The sequence below is a fragment of the Sitophilus oryzae genome, unplaced genomic scaffold, assembly GCF_002938485.1.
Source record: "Sitophilus oryzae breed Bouriz unplaced genomic scaffold, Soryzae_2.0 scaffold_1442_pilon_pilon, whole genome shotgun sequence".
Taxonomy (NCBI): Eukaryota; Metazoa; Arthropoda; class Insecta; order Coleoptera; family Curculionidae; genus Sitophilus; species Sitophilus oryzae.
Window position 1 is genome coordinate 5,930,900 of NW_022146107.1, and position 22,453 is coordinate 5,953,352.

General features: G+C 31.7%; 4 protein-coding genes across 7 annotated transcripts in view; 2 read left to right on the top strand and 2 right to left on the bottom strand.

Moving 5' to 3' along the window:
• The window catches only part of LOC115877128 (intersectin-1), a 49,715-nt gene extending 38,975 nt beyond the window's left edge, over window positions 1–10,740 (bottom strand). For 2 of the 4 annotated variants that reach the window (XM_030893251.1, XM_030893254.1), the window contains exons 1-8: window positions 10,439–10,737; window positions 10,071–10,251; window positions 9,460–10,010; window positions 9,251–9,400; window positions 9,000–9,183; window positions 3,559–3,935; window positions 1,644–1,877; window positions 595–822 (exon numbers count right to left, since the gene is read on the bottom strand). In XM_030893251.1, the coding sequence (XP_030749111.1) occupies window positions 595–822; window positions 1,644–1,877; window positions 3,559–3,935; window positions 9,000–9,183; window positions 9,251–9,400; window positions 9,460–10,010; window positions 10,071–10,246 (1,900 nt within the window). In that variant the 5' untranslated portion in view covers window positions 10,247–10,251; window positions 10,439–10,737. Of the gene's footprint in view, window positions 1–594; window positions 823–1,643; window positions 1,878–3,558; window positions 3,936–8,999; window positions 9,184–9,250; window positions 9,401–9,459; window positions 10,011–10,070; window positions 10,252–10,438 lie in introns of all 4 variants that reach the window. The other 2 variants (XM_030893255.1, XM_030893253.1) reach the window with 2 other exon arrangements.
• Window positions 10,741–11,448: 708 nt separating this feature from the next.
• Window positions 11,449–19,267, bottom strand: LOC115877130. The gene is made up of 5 exons (XM_030893257.1): window positions 19,069–19,267; window positions 18,720–19,016; window positions 15,044–15,123; window positions 14,100–14,234; window positions 11,449–12,180 (listed from the first exon to the last, which is right to left on the bottom strand). Exons 1-5 carry the CDS (start codon window positions 19,228–19,230, stop codon window positions 12,081–12,083), a joined length of 774 nt encoding a protein of 257 aa, XP_030749117.1. The 5' UTR covers window positions 19,231–19,267; the 3' UTR covers window positions 11,449–12,080.
• The window catches only part of LOC115877252, a 41,543-nt gene continuing 30,593 nt past the window's right edge, over window positions 11,504–22,453 (top strand). The window contains exons 1-7 of the mRNA XM_030893403.1: window positions 11,504–11,889; window positions 20,177–20,366; window positions 20,435–20,538; window positions 20,994–21,148; window positions 21,204–21,372; window positions 21,433–21,666; window positions 21,721–21,935. Of these exons, the coding sequence (XP_030749263.1) occupies window positions 11,747–11,889; window positions 20,177–20,366; window positions 20,435–20,538; window positions 20,994–21,148; window positions 21,204–21,372; window positions 21,433–21,666; window positions 21,721–21,935 (1,210 nt within the window). The 5' untranslated portion in view covers window positions 11,504–11,746. The remainder of the gene's footprint in view (window positions 11,890–20,176; window positions 20,367–20,434; window positions 20,539–20,993; window positions 21,149–21,203; window positions 21,373–21,432; window positions 21,667–21,720; window positions 21,936–22,453) is intronic.
• Window positions 17,045–18,439, top strand: LOC115877129 (carboxypeptidase N subunit 2-like). Its single transcript, XM_030893256.1, has 2 exons — window positions 17,045–17,866; window positions 17,951–18,439. Exons 1-2 carry the CDS (start codon window positions 17,341–17,343, stop codon window positions 18,226–18,228), a joined length of 804 nt encoding a protein of 267 aa, XP_030749116.1. The 5' UTR covers window positions 17,045–17,340; the 3' UTR covers window positions 18,229–18,439.

The following is a 22,453-nucleotide window of genomic DNA, read 5'->3' on the forward strand; positions in this document are numbered from 1 at the left end:
GGAACAAGATCTAAGGAGTAAACAAAGTGCCCATTACATAACCAAAAAATTAAATAGGCCCATATAGTATAAGGATAAAATATAATTTGATTAATATTAATGGTATACTTTTTTTAATCAACTAGTGCTTAAATTTTTTATGAACATCTAAAATTACAATTATGTACCTTTAAATAAAGTCCTTACAACCCAAATAGCCCCAGATATGTCCCCGTTAGCAAAACCGGTGCGTAAAACTATGCTCAATTGAACTCATCTAAAAAGTTTTATTAGCTTGAATAATAAATTATAACACACGTTAGACCTTCTAAGGATTTCAAAAAATTTACCTTTTTATTTCTTTTAGAATTCCCACAAATTGCGCTTCCTAATACATTTGAATTAATATTTTAACATATATTTCGTGTACCCGCTAGCTGGCGTATTTTTATAATTCGGTGTTTTACGGGACGCACCAAGTCTATAGAATATTTTTTTACTGACACATGTTATTCTTAATTTGTTAGAATACTCCTTATGACGCAATTATCCTCTTTCATGAATACAAGCGTACGTTGTATACATACAAGCGTACAAAAATAAATGATAGTTTACCTATTCGGGTATCGCAAATTTTCTGAGATAGTTCCCTGACTTGTTCATTCAATGACGATAGCTCAATACTGAGACTCTGATTTTTAGCCTTTAACTTTAAAACATTCTCTTGTTCTCTTTGTCTTTGCTGTTGTAGTTCTTGGAGGCGTTGCTTTTCCCATTCTAACTGTCTTTGACGTTCCATCTCTTTGCGTGCTGCCTCTCGTTGTTCGGCTTGCCGTTTTCTTTCTATGGTACAATAAAGGCATACTTAGTACCTATTACAAATCGCATAGCAATACAAAGTCTGTCTAGCAAGTGACCACATGACTTCGACAGACGATATCCAAAAAAAAACAGGATAAATGTAAGTCGGACTCGCCCACCGGTTCCATATCAAGACTATATTTTTGCGGCATAAACGGCCGTATCTCTTTCTTACGTTAACTTAGAAGTTTGACTTTTTCAACTCGATACCTCCACGCGTTGTCGAGATAAAGGATGGAAATACGCCTGTTCAATTTCTTAGCTCCGATAAAGATAACATATTAAACCTAGGGTACTATAGACCGAGAAAAATCAAAGATTTTCCTTGAATTAAGTAAGAACAATCCCCAGATTGTCACTAGGTTTTTAACAGGACACTGTCTCCTCAATGAACACCTCAGTAGATTGAAGCTAAGAAACAACGGCGAATGCAGATTCTGTGGGGAAAATGGGGAAACACCTCATCACTGAGTGCGCCGAGACGACAACCACTTGTGTCATAAACTTTGGTACAATTGATATCGGAGATAGAGAACTAACCTCTGTACAACAGTGTCAGATACAGGCTTTTATCAAAGTCCCGAGACTGTATGAGGCGTTATAACTCAAGAAAGGGGAACACGATAGATCTACAAGGTCGCGGTGATTAACTTCCCCCTCCATTAAAATCCACAATCTAGACACTATAAATGAAATACTTAATTTTAAATTTAATTAGTGTAATAAATAAGTAAGTAGATTATAAAAGTGTTTGTGGTTAACACAAAATCCATAAAGTCAGTAACAATATTAATAGTACATACCTTCTTCCAAAAGCCTTTCTTTTTCTTGCTGTTCCCTCATGATTTTTTCTAATTCTTCCATCCGCTTTCTTTCAGCCTCTTGCCGAGCCTTTTCCTTTCTTTCTTGCTCTTCTCGCTCTTTCCTTTCGCGTTCTTCGGCTTCTTTTCGTTGTTGATCCATTAAGGTTTTGCGTCTTCTCTCTAATTCAGCCTGGCCTTTCTCGTAGTTTTCTTTTCGTTTATCTTCAAAGGATGCTATATTTTAAAGATATGTATAAATAATCCGCAACTACTAATAAATATATCCGCAACTACTAATAAACTACATTACAATGCATTTAAAATTTACAATCATTTACAATCATTAGCCTTATTAACTGTAATGGATCCAAACCGCTGCAAAATCATTAAAAGCTTTAGATTGTATCCACTGCAAGAATAGTGCCAAATGGTATTTACATTGTCCTTATCGGCCTCCAATCTAAACTTTTTCCATTTATCTATGATTAACGCATGAAGTTTGATACAGGAATCATACAAATTTATGAGTAGGCACGTGTGACCCCACAATTATTAACATATATATACCGTGCTGGCAACTGTTACTTTTGGGTCGGAACCTACATGTGTGGAAGTAAATCGCATAGGGATCTTATTAAGTCGAAGTGAGAGAAACGCGACGGTGTGCTGTTGCGGCGTTGTCGGTACGTCTTTCCTTGTCAGGTAACGTAAAATCACGATCGCAAACCGCTTATTTTTAAACAACGTTTTTTCGAAAATATAACTAGATAAAATCAATAGATATGTTTCTGAGTATCTGAAATAGAATTATAAGGATATCGTTAGGGTAATCAATTATTTTTAATAGATTTTGAGATATCAATTCATTTTGAATTCAGAGTTCTAATAGTGCGGCCACTGTCGAATACCAACTAAATTCCACTTATTTTTACCAAAAATGCAAGTGTTTCTAACTTGCACTTAAAAATTTTCAAGCTCTGGGGAAAGTTACAACGACTCGTTAATAAATAAACAAATAAAGTATCGACGTATGACGTAATTAAATCGTGAAGCTTAACGCATGATGTACACCTTTCCCTAGAACTTTAGGTACTGATTGGGTCGACAGATGGACTGCGACAAATCTGCTATATCCCCTTCCACGTCTCTTAGCAATGTGCGCAATTTCTCGGTTTATTTCGTGCGTTTGGCAACGTGTTTACTGTTCTCTCTTTGTTCAGTACGTTATAAACGCATTGTACTCTTCTTACATACGGAAATCTCGACCCAAGACTAAGCTTTGCCAGCCCTTAGTATATAAGCGCAATTATTAAATTCATTGTTGCTAACCATGGATATATTCGGAGCCGGGCTGACTACCTGGAATTTAAATTTCCCGTTGGCGATATAGGTGGTAGCTTTGCTGTAAAAAATGTCAAGTTGTCACATATATTTATTTCCTGACATTTTGATTCGTTTTGACACTTTAGTTAACTAGTTTTTGGTTTAAGTGTAAATATTTAATATAAGTCGAAAATCGTTCTTTTTAGAACCGCTTGTAGTGCGAGGTGCACAATATGTCGAAGCAGCTTAAAAGCTGTTGCAAAAGGCTCGTAGCAACCTTATTAGAATATTTTAAACGAGAAAACGGTAATAATGGCCCTTTGTGTCCCTTATGTGCTGTTAAGGAAGTGAGTTTAGTTGACGTCATATGTGTATAATATTTATAATTAATTAATTTTTGTTTCCTAAAATATTTTAATTAAAAGAAAATATGTAAAACTGAGCAAGGCTGTGCCGGTAAAGCTTAATCCATTAACTAAAAGTTTGTTTGGTATAATCTATGAATAGGTAATTTACTATTAGACAATAAAGGACAGCGTCCTCACAACCAAACCATTTACTATTATTAACACTTTATTAAGCATAAACTTACTTTGTTGCAGAGTTGAGGCTGGATCCTGATCAGGATGAACGATGCTGCCCTGGCTAGAAACGGAAGCGGTTCTGGTCGGCCGTCTAAAGGACGGCGGAATTAAATCAGGTGGTAACTTGGCAGGTGGGGCGACTCCGGCTTGCGCTTGTTCGCACAAGTGCATAGCTAAAACGAATTCTTCGCATCCCAATCGCCCGTCAGTGTCCATGTCGGCTAAAGCCCAAACTTGAGCCAAAACGGCGTGGGGCAATTTAGATTGTACCATTATATTTCGAGCTTGGGCGCCAGACAAAAATCCGCTCCTGGTTCGATCCATTGTATTGAAGATTTGGGTGTATTTCAGCTTGGTTTGATGCGGTACACCCCAATCAGCACCACTGAGAAAAAAAATATAATTATATATAGTGCCACGTCATGTAATATGCATCATTAATTCTATCCTTAACTGATACTAATATCTTTATTAACTCTTCTGGAGTTATAGATTATTTTGTTACGTCCTTTTATTATTGGACCGCCCTTTTACATTCCCTAATCCCACTCTCATATAAATTATCTTATGATTGTAAGGAGGGATCAACAATGATTGAAATAGTTGGCAATTCTATATTAGAGATTTTAGGATTAATGAATGGTACTCAGAGCTGCAACAAGTCAGTTTTAAAAAGACTTAAGTCTTAAGTCATTCTAAAATCAAAATTATTTGAATCTTAAGTCAAATTCAACATGAAGTTCAAATGATTGAAGTCTGAAGTCTTTGACTTAAATAATTTTACTTAAATCTATATAACGCTATTTAAGTCGTTTTTATGACTTAAGTCATAGATAAATGAAACAAGTTTAGATTGGAAAGTGCCCATAAGGACAATATAAACACTATTTGGCGCTATTCTTGCAACGGTCGCGACCCAAAACTTTTGAAAATTTCGGAGCGGTTCGGCTTTTTCCGGAATTATATCGCCAAATATTTTTTATTCAAATTTATTATTATTTTCGTTTAATTTTATAAATAAAATACAGTGTGTTGCATACAAGAAACTTTATTTTATATAAGGACGCATGTATGAAATACCTATGAAACATTGGAAACCGACGTTATGCCACGATCCACGACGGTTTTTGCAGTTCACAGTTCACAGCACAGCTTTTTAAGTTTTTAATGCCACTTTTTCACAATTATCACCGGTTGGAGTAAATAAAACTTGAATTAAACTCACAAGATAGCAATAATTACTTTGAAAATGGACGCTATAAACACTTTTCGGAATTTCTTTAATGAGAGCGGTTTAGATTTTGAAAGATTATTATGATTTTTGAAGATTCTGACTTTGACAAGAGAAAATTATTTCTATTTTTGTTTGCCGTTGTTCTTAGCGACAGATCGCGTATAACGGTCGCGACCCAAAATAATTTCGCGACCCAAAATTTTTACGGGCTTTCCAATCTAAACTTGTTGCATTCATCTATGACTTAAGTCTCTAAGTCTTGACTTAACCCTTAACTGGTCCGGCGTCGTCTGACAGACTACGCCAAATAATTAATTCAGTCTCATTTGTTTCTGGGACCGCCCACACGATTGGCGTTCTAGCTAATCTTGCCCCTCTAGGTCAACAACTGATAGCTATATTTGTGCCCAAACTGGATTAGTTTTTTAGAAGTTCTGGAAGAAGTTACTGAAGCCGCAGTCTCGCAGACGATGCCGGACCGTTTGTGTAAAATTTTATGTATGACAAATTTTTGTAAAATATGACGGGGTCTTCGAAAAGAATGCGTTTAGGAGACTCTAGTTATGAGAAAACTCTATTAAAATGATATGATGAGGACGGTGACAGTGACAATATGACAACCTGCCAGCCAAATGCGTTTGACAATGTCAAATATTCCACGAAAAATATGCTTTACAATTGGTAGAATACTTGCAATTCCTGTATAACTAAAAGAAGCCCACGGAGATATTTTTATCCTAGAGTTCTTATCCTAGTCAAAGACAATGTTATGTCCCAGTTAATTATCTTTAATGCCTAGAATGTACGAATCCTTTGTGTAAAACATGCTCAGGAAAACAATGAAATTTGCCTCATGCTGTAACTAAAAACTTTTTCTTTAACTCCAGTTTTATAACTTATTTTTTTTACATATAGTATTAAAAACTTATTTCTATATTGTAATGACTGTTAGTAATTTGGTTTTATTTTTAGAGCTTAGTAAAAACCTATATTGTTTTTTTTTCCAAATTTATATGTATGTTTTCTGAAAGTTTATATTAACTGAACCCATTTTTCCCAACAACCCCCAATCCAAGATTTAGTTTAATAATATATAATATAACATATAATGGTACGTACACATTGGAGCGCTGCGTCGCGAACGCGCGGCACGCGCGCACCGGTTCGCCTTTATTAGTACGTGTTTTCAAGTTGCGCGCGCTCCGCGCGCAAACAGCTAGCGGCAAACCATCTCCAGTCGGTTTTTCGACGCTCCGCTTTGTTTGTTCGTTGTTCAATTGGAACGGCGGGTGAAGACACCGCGCGCCTTTATCAGTGACTATGTGTATTTTCTTTGAATAAATTCCCTTTTTTGTGTTTTTCTTTGAATATTGTTTATTAATGGAGTGTTTAAAGAGTCACATTACTCATGATTAAAATTGCGTAGTTCTTCTCGGACGATAGAGACATGATTAACGACTAGACGAATGTTCGCGGAATTTCTATGGATCGCGGGATGTTCGCTAAAACAATAAAAGTAACGCGTGGACAACGCTCGGCGAGCGCGTTCGCGGCGCACACTGGTGCGCTCAATGGACATAATTCAAAAATGCATGTATTTATTTTTGGGTTTGTAAATACACCTATCTTTAGAGGAATGTCTGCTGATAATAAAAATAGAATGTTCTTTTTTTATTGTTTACGAATTCCAAAGAAACAGAGATAAAGAAAACGAAAAATAATTTTGTGCGTTAATTGAAAGATTAGTGTAAAATTTATTCTATATCAATATAGTCCGAAGAAATTTTGAAAATAAAATCTTTAAACAATTTAGTTTAAAATGATAATAATCATTTTTTGCGGAGATTTGCGGAATTTGCTATTTTTGCTATTTTTACGAATGTTCGCGGAATTTCGATGGATCGCGGGATGTTCGCTAAAACAATAAAAGTAACGCGTGGACAACGCTCGGCGAGCGCGCTGCGCGTTCGCGGCGCACACTGGTGCGCTCAATGGACATAATTCAAAAATGCATGTATTTATTTTTGGGTTTGTAAATACACCTATCTTTAGAGGAATGTCTGCTGATAATAAAAATAGAATGTTCTTTTTTTATTGTTTACGAATTCCAAAGAAACAGAGATAAAGAAAACGAAAAATAATTTTGTGCGTTAATTGAAAGATTAGTGTAAAATTTATTCTATATCAATATAGTCCGAAGAAATTTTGAAAATAAAATCTTTAAACAATTTAGTTTAAAATGATAATAATCATTTTTTGCGGAGATTTGCGGAATTTGCTATTTTTCTATTTTTAGAACAATCCTCTGCTATTCCCAATAGCATGTTATACGAAAAATGGGTAACTTGTAAAAAAAACTAACTTGTAATAAAAATATAATATTATATATATATATATATATATATATATATATATATATATATATATATATATATATATATATATATATATATATATATATATATATATATATATATATATATATATATATATATAATCATCTGCTGATGATGCTAACATGGTTAGCGAAACGCGCGTCCAGTGTAAAAGTAAAAGTGTTTTGGTGTATTGTGGTGATTTAGTGTTTTTATTTTTCTGTGTAACACCAAAGGTTCCAACCCTCAACTGTAATATTGTAGAATTAAAATAATATACATCATGTTTTGCGGATTTTTGCGATTTTTGTTAATTTTCTATTTTTAAAGAAATCCTCTGCTATTTTCAATTTAGGATTTTATACCAAAAATGCCAAATATTTATTTTTAAATTTATAATATATTTTTTTAAGTTTCTAGCACATTTTCAAAAATACGTCAAATGTATTAAAACCATAGCAAATTCTTTAACCCTCTAAGTGGGGGTATCATTCCCCAATTTATTTCCAATGGAAATAGGGGTCAAGTAATATTTTATTAAGAGGACTTTAATTTATCTATATAATGCTGGTTATTTTTTGAAAATTAATCAACCCCTTAGGAAAATAGTGGGGTTTGAAATTGGGGGATGAGACCCCCACTTGAATGTTGAAGATTTCTCTATGGATCTTACCCTAAAATAACGTATTTTTAAAATTTGTTTAAAAAACCTTCCAAATTTCTTGATATAATTTAGTTTGCATTTTTTCCTTATTATTGATATTTCAAACCTCCATATTTTCAATAGGGGCTTATCGATTTTGGAGAACTATACACCAATATTTAGGTAAATAAAAGACCTTTTCAATAAGGTATAAATTGGCCCCTCTTTCGATGTGAAAAATTTTGGGGGATGACACCCTCGCATAGGGGATTGACAATTTTGCAATCATTTTTGGAGCAAAAGTTGGCTCTCTTATAAACAAAATAAATAAAAATAGTCGCAATAATTAATATTAGTTTGTTTTCAAAATATGAATTTTGACCCAATTCCCCTATAAGGTGCAACACTGTGCGGCGCGGCGCACCAATGTATACGTACCATAATGAAATAAAAGTTTATTTTTTAGTTTTTATGTGTTTTTTAACTTTTTAGAAGGCGTATTTTTTTACTTTATTTGATAGAAAATTACATATCATATGTCAACTTTTGACATTCTCACTTATAAAAAATTGTATTTTAAATTTCAATCTAAAGTACCATGGCTATATTAAAAACACTAATTTTTAATCAAGGAGCCTTGAAAAAATATTTTGATCCTCTAATGTTTTTAGTGTCTTGTCCTGGCCAGTTAAAAGACGTCCAAATCGTATTTTTAATCATATCTCAATGTTTTCAAATGGAATGAGGGTGGCTCATTAGCATATTTAAAAAAGGTATTTTTTTGCAAATAATTTGGTACAATACACTTGGTATTTTGAGTCAAATTGTCCTTATTAATAGCATGTTGCAATTTCAAATAAAACATATGCGAAAATGTCAAAAATTGACATATGATGTCATTCTATTCAGAGTGTCATTGTCTATCGCATAAAGTAAAAAAAAATACTGAGAGTGCCATTTAAAAATCAAAAGTTGTAGTCATTTCCGGTGAAACAGGAAGTGACCGAAAACAATTGAATATGTCAATCAGTCCTAATTTATGTCATATACTAACATACCAAATATCGTTTTTTTTTACTGAAAAAATAAAAAAGTTATCGGGGTGAGCCAAAAAATAATAGAAAGTGAGAAAAATGATTTGATATTAAATATACCAAAAATCAACAAAATATATATAAATAATTGTATAATACTTACAGCCCAGATTCAATTGATGCAGTTCTGTCTAAACTAGCTACACTAGCTCTAGGAGTGCTGGTTGCTCCTGGACCTGCAGTAGGAATACTTGATGCTCCTATAGAACCTACTGGGGATACTGGACCAGATGGAACAACATTTGGAATAACACCAGTTGATATTGGAGGGCTGGATGGTGCAATACCTAATATAAAAAATATTATAAATTAAGTATTAATCAAACTTATATATTATTTTTTATTGATCCATGCCTGTGTTTGTTAAGTTTGGTATCATTACTGAAGGCTGTGAACTGAAACCAGTAACTCCCTGCAATCCAACAGTATTTGTAATATTGGAATTTAAAGGAGGAACACTTCCTACTAATGGTGGAATATTGGCTTGCATTGGTGGCACTACTCCTAAAAATACAAATATAAAATAATTGTAAATGTTAGTTAAATAATCTTTTAGTAAATACCTGTAGGAATTATAGAACCACTGCTTGAAACTGCTCCTCCAATTAAATTTACAGCTTGAACACTACTTACTGGAGGGAGTGGACTCACAGTTCCTATGCCTGCATTTAGAGATGTATTTGGTATTATACCAGTTAGACCCTGAACTAAAGGTGGAGCTGTGGCATTAATTAGGGGTTGATGAACAGCAGCAGATGGAGTTTGATTTACCGATATCAATGGTTGGGTAACACCTATTAATGGATGTGTGGGAATAACAGGTTGACTTGTAGAAATAAGACTTTGATTATATGGCATATTTTGGGGTAGAGATGTTACTTGTGCTACCCTTGGAGGTTCAGGTCGAGCTGGTGGATGACTAATTAGAGCTGGATTAGGAAGTGGTGGAATTGCTGGTGGTGTTTGTGTAGCAAGAGATCCAAGAGATACTAAAAGGGAAGGAGGCAGTTCTTTAGGTACTTCAAAACCGCGGAGCTTCAGGTTTATAAGTTTACAAGCTATAGAAAATTCATTTATATCCATTTTACCATCAGCATCCATATCTGCAAGAGACCTAGAAATAACAAAAATGCAACTAGGGACATAATGTGCGATATAAGAACTGTTTATTTACCAAATTCGTCCTAATACTACAGGGGGCAACTGACTTTGTAGCAAGTACCCCTTCGCTTGATCTCCCGTAATAATTCCATTATTTGGTTTTAAAGATTTAAATTGCTCTTCATATCTTGCTCTTTCGCGAGCCTGAATAACCCAAGGGTCAGTTGAAGGTGTTCCAGCAGCTGACATTTTAGCTAATACAAGCAGGATTATTATAAATAATTTAAAATGGGCGTGTAGTCATTTCATTGTTTAAAAAATAACGAAACACTAAACTTTTACCTCCATTTATAATAATAAAATATTTCTTTAAATTTTTTATTTACAATTTTACTATTGCCCCTAAATCATAAATAATCAATACATTTATAATTTTTTTACCTTATGATTTTTTCACTTTTGTACTTAAGGAAGGTCTAAAAATTCATCTTAACTGAATGGATTATTAAATAAAATTACAAGTTACAAGTTTTCTGATAATTTGTCTTGAAAAATCCACCCCTTCCGGAATAGCTGGCACCTCTGGCTGGCACAATAAATTTACAAGTGAAAAATCAATAAACAAAATTTGATGTACAGTAGTTCCTATAGGACGTATACTTAAAGACCAAATTCCTTTAACATACTTTGACAACTCGCTGACATACTGACTGACAACTAGCAAGGAAGACTAGCCATATACGTATTGACTAGCAAGAGAAATAAAATAGCCTGTATTTAGTTGGGTTAGAACGTGGTTAGAATGAATAAAGAACATGAATCCATTGATGAATCCTAATAAAATCCTAAAAATCAAAGAAAGACAGAGATAATATAAAATAATTATGATTATTAGAAAACCAGAAAAACCGGGTTGTTCCGTAAGTTGCATAAAAACAATATAATTATTGATTTTCACAGTAGAAAACAGAAATAAACTTATTACTTTATAGGCCAGCTAACACAATTTAAAAAATGCCGGTCTATTTTTAACATTAAAATAAAAATCGAGTAGATCTCTATTGATGTTATTTCCATAACCACTTAAAAAGTCTCAAATTTATCTGTGATAAAGTGCATTGTAATTTGTAACATTACATTGGAGGAGGAGCTTAAAATCCATAACAAATCAAAAATAGGAATTTATCTGATGATTTGTTTATAGGGTATAAAACGTGTGTGTGATTACGCAGGGGTATGTATGCACTTTAATTTGAATAATAATAGTAATTTATTAGTTTTGTTCACATATAATAGAGCTTTATGATTTTAATAAAAAATGTACAGATTTTTTTAAAAAAATACAAAGTATATATTTTTTAAAATGTGTTAATTTTATGCTTAAATTTTAAACTGTATTAATGTGATAATTATAAATAAAAATATGCTTCAGGACAAATAAGTACAATCTGTTATATTCAAATGTTCTTTATTAACATGTATAAAAAACATTACATGTATTCTAAAAATATAACATATTTTTAATACAATTCTGTTTTGTACATTCTTAACACATTATTAGATTACATTCTAAAATTGAAAACTTCCTGCCTTAATGTTAACATCTTAATAGATGTTCTTTGTGACGACAAATATTTAAAAAGATAAGTGTTTCTCTTTTGGTCACTATCTATAGATAATTGGTTAGATAAGTCAACAATATATGGGCCTTCTAAATACAACTTATTTATTTTTTAGGTATTAACAAATATGAGTTATGATGATGTTATTCCCCTCCTAGGAGATTTTGGAAGTTACCAAAGAAAAATATATTTTTTATTATGCCTTCCTGCAATTTTATGTGCCTTTCACAAGTTAGGAAACGTTTTCTTAATAGCTGAACCGGAGTATAGGTAAGAATCTTAGATTTATAACTGAAAAAATATTATATCACTGCATCCAGCTAAAAAAAAGTCTTCCAGTAGAAATAATCAGATGAAAATTTAACACATAAAAAGTAACAAATTGATAAGATATATCAGTTTGTTATATTCTAAATTTAACTTCATTATCATGTTAAGCCATATGAGACTAATGTTATTAATTAATTAAATGTGGGGCGCACTTCACACGTTAACAAATACATTTGCATCATGTAAGCTCTTGTAAAAAGTTTCTTATGGTACAGTTGTTTTATTTCAAACCTAAAAAAATATAGATTAGATAGCATTGGAATATTTAAATAAATGAAATACTTATATCTATGTAGAACAGACTTGATTACATATATGGGTAACGACCTTTAGTAATAATAAACAAAAACGTTAAAAATATTAGAATTTTTAATAGTTTTTGTATTTAGTAAGTCTTTGTTACTTTGTAAGTTATTTTTATATATCCCTGATATATAAAAATAACTTACAAAGATATGTATGAAAACACTAATTATAATTTTTAGTTGACAATATGATAAACAATATTTAAGCCTGGCTGACACAGTCAAATTGTACTTGGACCAAGGCAACCAGATGCTGCCATATAAATGTAGATGTTGCGCGCGTCTCACTTTTACGCTGTTCGTATGGTAGCAACTTTTTTTTATCAAAATCAATTAGTCATGAGCGAGACTGGTCTTGGTTTTGCACAAAAAGCAAGATCAAGACTAGCGTTTTATCTGCAAGACCAAGACCGACCATGTAAGACTAACGCAAAACTAAAACCACCATGCAAGACTCTTGCGGCCTTGCATTTGTTATTTTCATCTAATTTTTCATAGATAATAATTTAACAAAAATTACGCAAAGTTTATTTACCTACACCTCGTCCATTTAATTTTTTTAAATAAGAGTAATTAAAAAAATGTTTCTTTGAAACTATTGCCAGCAAATATGTAATTTATGGTACAACAATAAGCCATATTCGTATAAAATATTTTTGTCTAAACATACCGAATTTTACACTATTAGTTATAGTTACATGTTTTTTGAATCATTCAAATAAATAAATATGATATAAAAAGTTGAAAAAAAGTTACTGGTTCAAAATTATTGTTTTAATTTATTGCAAATAGTGTTTTCACGACTTTGCAAAAAACAAAATAAAAAAGTAATGCTAATTGATATACAGGATGGTCCAAATTGTAATCACGAAACTTATAAACTGGAACTGGAACGGCAATATATTCTGCAGATATAAATAAGTATAAAAGTTCATTTTTATTTCGTTTTTTTTCCAAATATTTTCTGAACTAAGGTCGATATATAGATGAAAATTGGTATTTGGATATTTTTTGCATAAGAAGTTCGCTAGTGAATCGCAAATGGAAGAAGCGAGTGAGTCCTGGTCTTGTTCTTCCATTTGCAAATCACTACATCCAAGCAAGTTGGAAGCCAGCCTACTTACTTTGATGTTAAAAAGCCTTCCAACTGGACCAAGCAGCGTACAAGTGAGACGCGAGTATAGTAAACGCCACGAATGTTTGGGAGTGATTCATCGGTCGCTACCATGTGAACTAATCTTTCAAGGTCACATAAAACATAATTCCAGTGCCGCGGTGTTTCAAGTCATATATTAATCAATATATAATCTGTTGTAATTTGTTGTTTTAACTGTCAAAGTCTTGTCAAAACATATATTTGGTTATAAATATAAACTGGAATGCCCCATTGGTCGCACTGCAAGCACACCAATGGACTGACGCACAAAAACGAATCAATCAAAAAAACGCGATATAGTATCGTCTTTGTTAATCACGCTAACATTTTAGAATAAGTAGGAGGAGCGCAGGCAGATGATTAAACCGGGCCTTTAAAAACCTACGTCTGCGGTAAAAGTTTATGTTTTTAATGTAAAAAATGATAGCGCGCGTGTCGATTCTAACTTCATCAAGCGATGAATCACTCCCAAACATTCGTGGCGTTTACTATAGCATTATTATAAGTACAATTATATGGCAGTATCCAAGTGTCCTTGGTCCAAGTACACTTTGACCATGTCATACTGCCGTTATAGGATACATATACAAGAATCTATTACAACTGTCAAACTCAAAGACTGATTGATTGATATTGATTGATACCCTATATTGAATTGAAATATGTATAATTTAATTTCTCAATATTACCCTGCTTTATCAAACAGTTGCCGTGCTCCCTCTTGACACTCAGTCATAGCTAAATCTACATGATTAAATTTGTTATTTTTACACCATTCCTGAACTACTTTTGTGAGATTTAAAGCTACACCTTTTCTTCTATACCTGTAAATGAGAAAATATTTTTATAGCGCCAGGGACTTGGGGACTTTATAGGGACTTGAAACAAAGTCTGTCCAATGAGAAAATTGAACAAAATGAACAATGACAGTGACAGTTATTCTCGATTAAAGAAGGTATAGATAAGGAGAATTATCCTCGTGTATTGAAAAGTGGTCATCAAACAGAAAACACTTGTTGGCAATGATGGCGCTGTTGGTAGCAAAAGTGCTACATTTGAAAAAAGCGCCAAAATTTTTTAAAATAGAAAATAATTAAATTGAGATATATATGCGATTTCTGAAGGTACGTCTTGCCGCTCTTTTGACTAACTTCACTTTGTTTATAACCGCTGTTCTAAAGTTCAGTTCGGTCCCTTATTGCTTATGTCAGTTTTGGTTTAGCGCCACTGTGGTAATTTAGTGAACCCTTATTCTTTCCATTTTGGTGACCACTTTTTGGCGACCCCTTCAAGAAATGAAGGGTCCAGGGGAAAAACATGATAAGCGTTATTTTACTAATTTTACAGGAGAGCACTGGACGGTTGGTGGTTATCAGGTTCTTTCCGTGTATTCTATACATTTTGTGGGGATCAGTTAGACCTACTATAATATTGTAAAATCCTAAAATTATGAAATTGGCGCTAATCAAGTTTTTCCCCTGGACCCTTCAAATGTTTCTCCTTACCTCTACCCTCCATATTCCCAATTACTTTAGCGCAAAGGCAACTTGTAGTTTCTGTCATTTTTGTCGTCTGTCAAAATCTTCTCTGGCTTATTGTACAAACTTTACATAAATGTTATATTGTTATATACCTTTTGTCAACTGCTAATCTAAACATCCAGGCCCAGTCTGGTTGATGTAAATGCCGCATAACTGCTACAGTACCAATTATCTAAAATCACATTTTTACACTTCAGACAGTTTGATTTTTCTCACACATATTATTAATGTAAAAAATTATAATTTAATTTGTTTAATGCTATGGCCGCAATTACTTGTTTAGTTAGGAATACCGGGTGCGTCTCAAAAGTGGCTCACCCCTATAACTTTTTTATTTTTTCAGATAAAAAAACGGGATTTGGTATGTTAGTATATGACATTAATTAGGATTGATTGGCGTATTCAGTTGTTTTCGGTCACTTTCTGTTTCACCGGAAATCTAATGTTTTTAATGTCTTGTCGTGGCCGGTGAAAAGATGCCCAAATCATATTTTTAATCATATCTCAATTTTTTCAAATAGAACGAGGGTGACTCACTAGCATATTTGGGAAAAGCATTTTTTACGAATAATTTGATACCACACACTTGGTATTTCGAGCCAAATTGTCGCATGTTACAATTTCAAATAAACCATATGCGAAAATGTCAAAAGTTAATATGTCATTCTATTCAGAGCGTCATTTTCTATCAAACGAAGTAAAAAAACCGGGGGTGCCATTTAAAAATCCAAAGTTGTAGTCATTTCCGGTGAAACAGGAAGAAGTGACCGAACACAATTAAATACGTCAATCGATCCTAATTTAGGTCATATACTAACATACCAAATCTCGTTTCTCTTTTTCTGAAAAAAGTAAAAAAGTTATAGAGGTGAGCCACTTTTGAGACGCACCCGGTATTCTGCAAGTATCAGAATCAAAATTTAATTATCTATCAAACTGTATAACACCATTGTTTTAATTTTTAAAAACCTCTCTTCAGATTTTAGTAGAAAATGCAAGTTTTTATAATTCACACTTTATTTATTCCTGCCCAAAAATGCTTTGAATATTTGTATCCATTAATAATTCTATTATTATAGGTTGATCCTAAATAATAAAAATTAAAAAAATTATTTTTGCACGTGCGTATTGGACAGTGTGGTAATAATAAAGAACACGATGTTCACCACATATATCATAGTATGATCGGCAAAAAACGTTGTCCAGATGGCTTGGAAATGAACATCGATGACATTTCCCATATAAAATGAGAGCGATCTTCATTTCATAGCCATCGCTGACTCCGTTTTTTTTTCAATCATATTGTATATGACGCTCACAAACATAACTATTAATATTCTGATTTATGATTCAAATCCACATTTATCTAGAACAATTTATTATCAACAAAATAATGGGGCTATATTTAACTTGTACTATTTTACAAATATGTATAATATTTTTCTATTTTTAACAAATGAGCTAACAATATCAGCAATATTAGCACTTTTTATTTTTTTTATAGTTGTTACCTAAAATATTTGGCTTAAAAAATAATATTTAAAACTTGCATGGGTACATTGATAAAATTAATCATTAACAAACTACAAATTATAAAAATATGCATTTTTTACAAAAAACTTAACAGGTAGCTAAAATTGTGTCATACAATTTAATACGTGATTATTTTTTTTACCTGATGTATAGGGAGTTCTGTTATATTATATTATTTATAAAAAGTTATTGTCATTTAAAGCCAGAATTTATTTAAAATTAAAAGACAAAGAAAAGCATAAAGTGTTTAATTATTTCAAAAACGGTAAAATTTAAGTGAATTAAACCTTAATTAAAATTACCTTTATTTTAATGAAATATTTATAATTAGAGGATGATATTATTATTAAAAAATTGTATTATTTGGGTCACTCTATACTTGAAATAATTTTAAGTTGTGGCTCTAGTAGTCCTTCAACGACCCCAAATAATCAGCGGTGCGATTCTGTAAACATATTTCCTGTCTAGTGACTCATCAATCATATATAAATAACATAGGCTAGGCAAGAAATTTCTTGTTACGGAGCTTACAGAATCCCACTGCAGATTCTCATTATTTATTCAGCTACAATATTGAATAGATCCAAAAACAAACCTACACTCACTAGTTAAATCATATTATAATACATATTTATCAGTAATTTATTTAATTTTATTATTGAGTCAATGAAAGTGACGATTGCAGAAGAATTTAACGCACAATTAGTAGCACAATTTTATTATTTTGAAAAATATTTATAATTAATCCTTGAAAAAAAAGCTATATAATACTGATGACTACAAAATACTGATAACGTGTTTATAAATAGTTACTCAATAGTTTGTATTACAAGTATTAAACACATTAAAGAACAGAATGCTAAGAAAAATTGAATTGCTATATTCCTTTCTTGCATTTACACAAGTGTCTTGTCAGTGTTTTGATGATGTAAAGTTTTCAATTACTAAAAATGACATAAAAATAACAGTACTGAAAGCTGACACAGTTAATGATGAAAGATTGGCTACAGAGATTTTTGCCGAAAATGAGCATATTCCAGTCCTTCAAACTGGATGTTTTAAAGGATTACCCAAATTAAAGTATATTGGTCTATATAACTGTGGATTGAAACAGATAGAGAAGTGTGCTTTCTTAAATTTACCCAGTGCAAAAATAATATCATTGAACTTTAACAACCTCAAAGTGATAGAAAATGGAGTTTTTCATTCATTAGAGATAGTTAAGTTGTCATTAATTGGAAATGGAATTCAAGACATCAAAGAACATGCATTTTATAATTTGACATACTTAGAATCTCTCGACTTAAGTAGGAATAATTTAATTACACTGAAGCCAAATATTTTCTACATAACTCAAAACATACAAAGAATAAATTTCAGTGGTAATAAATTAGTGTATATTGAAGATAACTTTTTTTCATCATGTTTTATATCACCTGTTGATATTATTATAAATTCATTTATAGATTTAAGCTATAACAATTTAACTTCTATAGAAAAAAATACCTTTCAAGGACTAAAATATATTGACTATATATTGTTAAACAATAATAATATTGTAAACATACATCCTGCTGCATTTAGATCTATAGTACAAGGTAAAATGTTAAATTTACAAAACAACAATATCAATGAAATACCAACTAAGGTAAAATACTCAGGATTTAATGAAGTTCTATTTGATGAAGATAAACCAGAAGATATCTTTGAAAAGGAAATCACGAAAGAATTTACACAGAAGTAACAATTTTCTCTGCTAATTAAATTGAGAATGTTAGTACATTGTTTTAAATAAAATAATAAAATATTATATAGGGCAGTCAAAAATTTTATGGCTAAGTAGGCTTTAGATCATGAAAAATATACAATTCTTAAAGTAAATTGTATTAAAATTTGTTTAACAATCAAGGTCCAAAGCTAGCTTGATCATAAAAGCTTTTTCTTTATATGTAACCTACGAGATCCATTATACAGTACGTCTGTCCGTTCTGTAGCTATGGGGTGTCCATGAGAGTGGAAACAATATTCTCTCGATGTTTTTCGTAAAAAATTAGACGACGCGTTCCATCAATAAAAATGCGACAAATTTGCAAGTAGCCAATAAAATGAGTGGGCGGAGCGATTTGCGGTGACGTACTCGTCAAGTCGACGTATAAAATATATTGCAGTTTATTTAAATGGTTTTTGTCCACATTCCTTTCATAGACACAGATCCAGCAGACGTACTTTACTTACCCTTTTTCTACCATCAGGCTTTATATCTATGTTCTCTATTTCTTCTTCCTTTATAATTTTGTACCAGCAGTTATTAGGATCTTTTGTAAAAAAGTAGGGTTCATATGCCTCAGCAACCCAAGCTTTTAATGGCTTTTTCTCGTACATTAACTGAGCCGATTTCATTGTCATGGCCCCAAATATAATTATATACATTAACAATAATACTAGGGGTAAAGTAAAAATGCAATAGATCAACTTTACATGGAAAAATATAAATAATATCGCTGAGAACAGAATCGTTATCTGGAATGTGGCCTAGAATATTTTATATTGAAAACAATAGTAAAAATATATTTATTCTACTTACTTCATTGAATAGTGCAACATAAAAGGCATTCAATATGTTAGAATTATAGGCATTTCTTACTAATTCAGATACTCTCGGGATATCAGTATTTTTTTGTTCTCTAATAATAATATAATACATATTTACACCATTTAAATGCATAGGATTTTGTAATAATTTCATGTTTTTATTTTTAATTGTTTTTTGAGGTTAGGTTATATTAATCATGTGTTTAACTAGTTGCAGAACTAGTAGGCGGTATTTTATTTATTTATGAAATATTTCTTTAGTTGATTCTGGTGATACCTATTTTGTATATTACAGCAGATTACAGGGTGACCTTAAATGTTTTTCTACATCTAAAGGCCTACCATTTGAAATTTTCACTTGTCTTTTTATAAAATTTGCATACATTTTATATATTTTTATACAAATGTTATATTTTTTAAATCGAATAGGCTGCATGTATATTCTTTTCAGTAAATTTGCCATAAAATTATCACTTCAGAAATACCATGGCAAGCATATTTATGAAATGCTTATTAAATATTTTTCATTTTATACTAAATATTCGGCACATTTACACTACTGTCTCAAATTTATAAAATAACATTTTTGTTTTGTATGAGTGCAAATTTCATATGTTTTTTTTTCCGCTATTAGTTTTTAAATAAAATACCGTATGATCGAAGAAAACGGCGTCCAGTTGGCTTGGAAATGAGGATCGATGATATTCTCCATATAATTTTACATGTAAAATGACAGCGATCTTCATTTCATAGCCATCGCTGACGCCGTTTTTGTAGGCGTAGTAGTAGGTCTTTGTCACTAAAAATAACATACCTGCAGCCACCCAGTGTTACACAGGGTGTTTCAATTGGCAATATCATAGATATATCTATGATATTTCATAGATATGTCTATGATAGATTGAAAAAATGTATATAATCAGATTTGGAAAGAACACTGTTATATAAATATGTCTTTAAAAAAAGTATTCGCTATTTTATTATAGGAATGCAGCTCTGTACCTTTTTACTCTCAATGATTGACGTTGTAAATGGGCCACCCTGTATATAATGTACTGTGTGTAAAATTTAAATTGTTCCTTAATAATACGATTTTTTAGATGTAAATTGCCAAACGAGTTATTGAACGCTAGTTACCATCTTAATAAAACAGAACTAGAAAACTGGTATCCGTACAATGATTTGAATCAAAAATTTTCAAATTGCAAAATAAAAATTAACAACGAATCTCAGCCTTGTCAGGAGTATATCTATAATTTAGATATGTATGGATACACGTCTGTTATAGAGGTAAAATACAGTTTAGTTTATTTGTACAATGTAATAAACATTTTTATAATGTTTTTTTTTATTTTTAGTGGACATTAACTTGTGATAGAGCATATTTAATTGCTATTGGTAACTCATTATTTATGTTTGGTGTGATGGTAGGATCAATAGGATTTGGAGAATTATCTGATAGGTATGTAACATCTTTCTCCCTCGGTTTTGAATAAAATATATCATACAATTTGCACAAGAATTGTACAAGCAGATCGCTTATATTTTATGTGTAAAATTATATGGGAAATGCCATCGATCGTCAATTCCAGGCTAACTTGACGCTGTTTTTTTTTCGATTATACGGTATATTTTTTAATATCTAAGTATAAGAAAAGTATCTTAGATCAGTGATTTGCAAAGATTTTTTGTCATTATTCTCTTTATTTTGCTTATACAGAGCCGGCAAGATCTGGCTTTGAGTGCCTATTTTCGTGTGTACGATTAGCACACTCAATACGCTCACTACATTAAGATGTATATAGACGATTAATATTAATTATATTGCATGTCAGCGCCTAGCCTAAAATAATTTGTGAAAAACATATTAAAAGAATAATTAAAATCATATAGACACAGTTATTTATTTTGTTATAGATGGGGAAGAAAGAAAACGTTCTTTTTATCACTGGTAACACAAGTTGTGTTTGGAATAATAGCGGCTTTTGCCCCAGAGTTTTGGACTTTTACAATAGCTAGAGCTGTGGTAGGAGCTACTACATCTGGAGTATTTTTAGTTGCTTATGTAATTGGTATATTACGAAAAAGCTATATTTTGTTCCATCAAATAATCTAATATATCTTCAGGTTTAGAAATGGTAGGACCTACAAAACGACCTATTGCTGGAACCGTATGTCATATGTTTTTCTCTTTAGGATACATGGCCACGGCTTTTTTTGCCATTAATATTACAGACTGGCGAACATTACAGTTTGCATTAACGATTCCTGGTCTTGTATTTTTGACATATTGGTGGTAAGGTAAAATATATTGCTGTTTTTTTATATTTTAAGATATTTTTATAATTTTTGTAAGGATCATACCTGAATCAGCTAGATGGCTGATAAGCAAAAATAAATTTCAAGAAGCTAAAAAACTGATACAATCCGCGGCAAAATCAAATAAAGTTACCATATCCGATGATACGTTGGATAGACTTTTACAAAGTAAAGAGGAAAAGCCGAATCCAGATGAAAAAGTGCCAAGCACGTTAGATATTTTTAAGTATCCTAACTTGAGAAAAAGAACTCTGATAATATTATTTGATTGGTAAAAAGTACTTTATGGACACCCAGAAAAAAATTACTTATAACAAATTTTTAGGTTTGCCAATAACATAACTTATTATGGTTTATCCTGGAATACAAATAACTTAGCAGGAAATCCTTATCTCAATTTTGTAATATCTGGTGCAGTTGAAATTCCGGCTTATATTTTTTTAATCCTAACTTTGAATAGATGGGGCAGAAAGAAAATTATGTGTGGCTGTATGATTGTTGCAGGAATAGCTTTACTTTTAACCATGATTATTCCAAAAGGTATATGTTATAGTCTGTTCAACGAGAGGGCAGTGGAGGTTGGTCCTTTTAATTCAGAGGCAAATTGTATTTTCTGTCATTATCTGTATGTCGTCTGTCGAAATCTTTCCTGATTCATTGAACAAACTTTACAGTGTTAATTGATATACCGGGTGCGTCTCAAAAGTGGCTCACCCCTATAACTTTTTTATTTTTTCAGTTAAAAAAGAGATTTGGTATGTTAGTATATGACATAAATTAGGATTGATTGACGTATTCAATTGTTTTAGGTCACCGGAAATGACTACAACTTTTGATTTTTAAATGGCACTCTCGGTATTTTTTTACTTTATTCGATAGAAAATAACACTCTGAATTGAATGACATGTCATATGTCAACTATTGACATTTTCGCATATTATGGTTTATTTGAAATAATAACTTGCGGTTCGTAACGAAAGTTTGACTCGAAATACCAAGTGTGTGGTATCAAATTATTCGTAAAAAAAATCTTTTTCCAAATATGCTAATGAGCCACC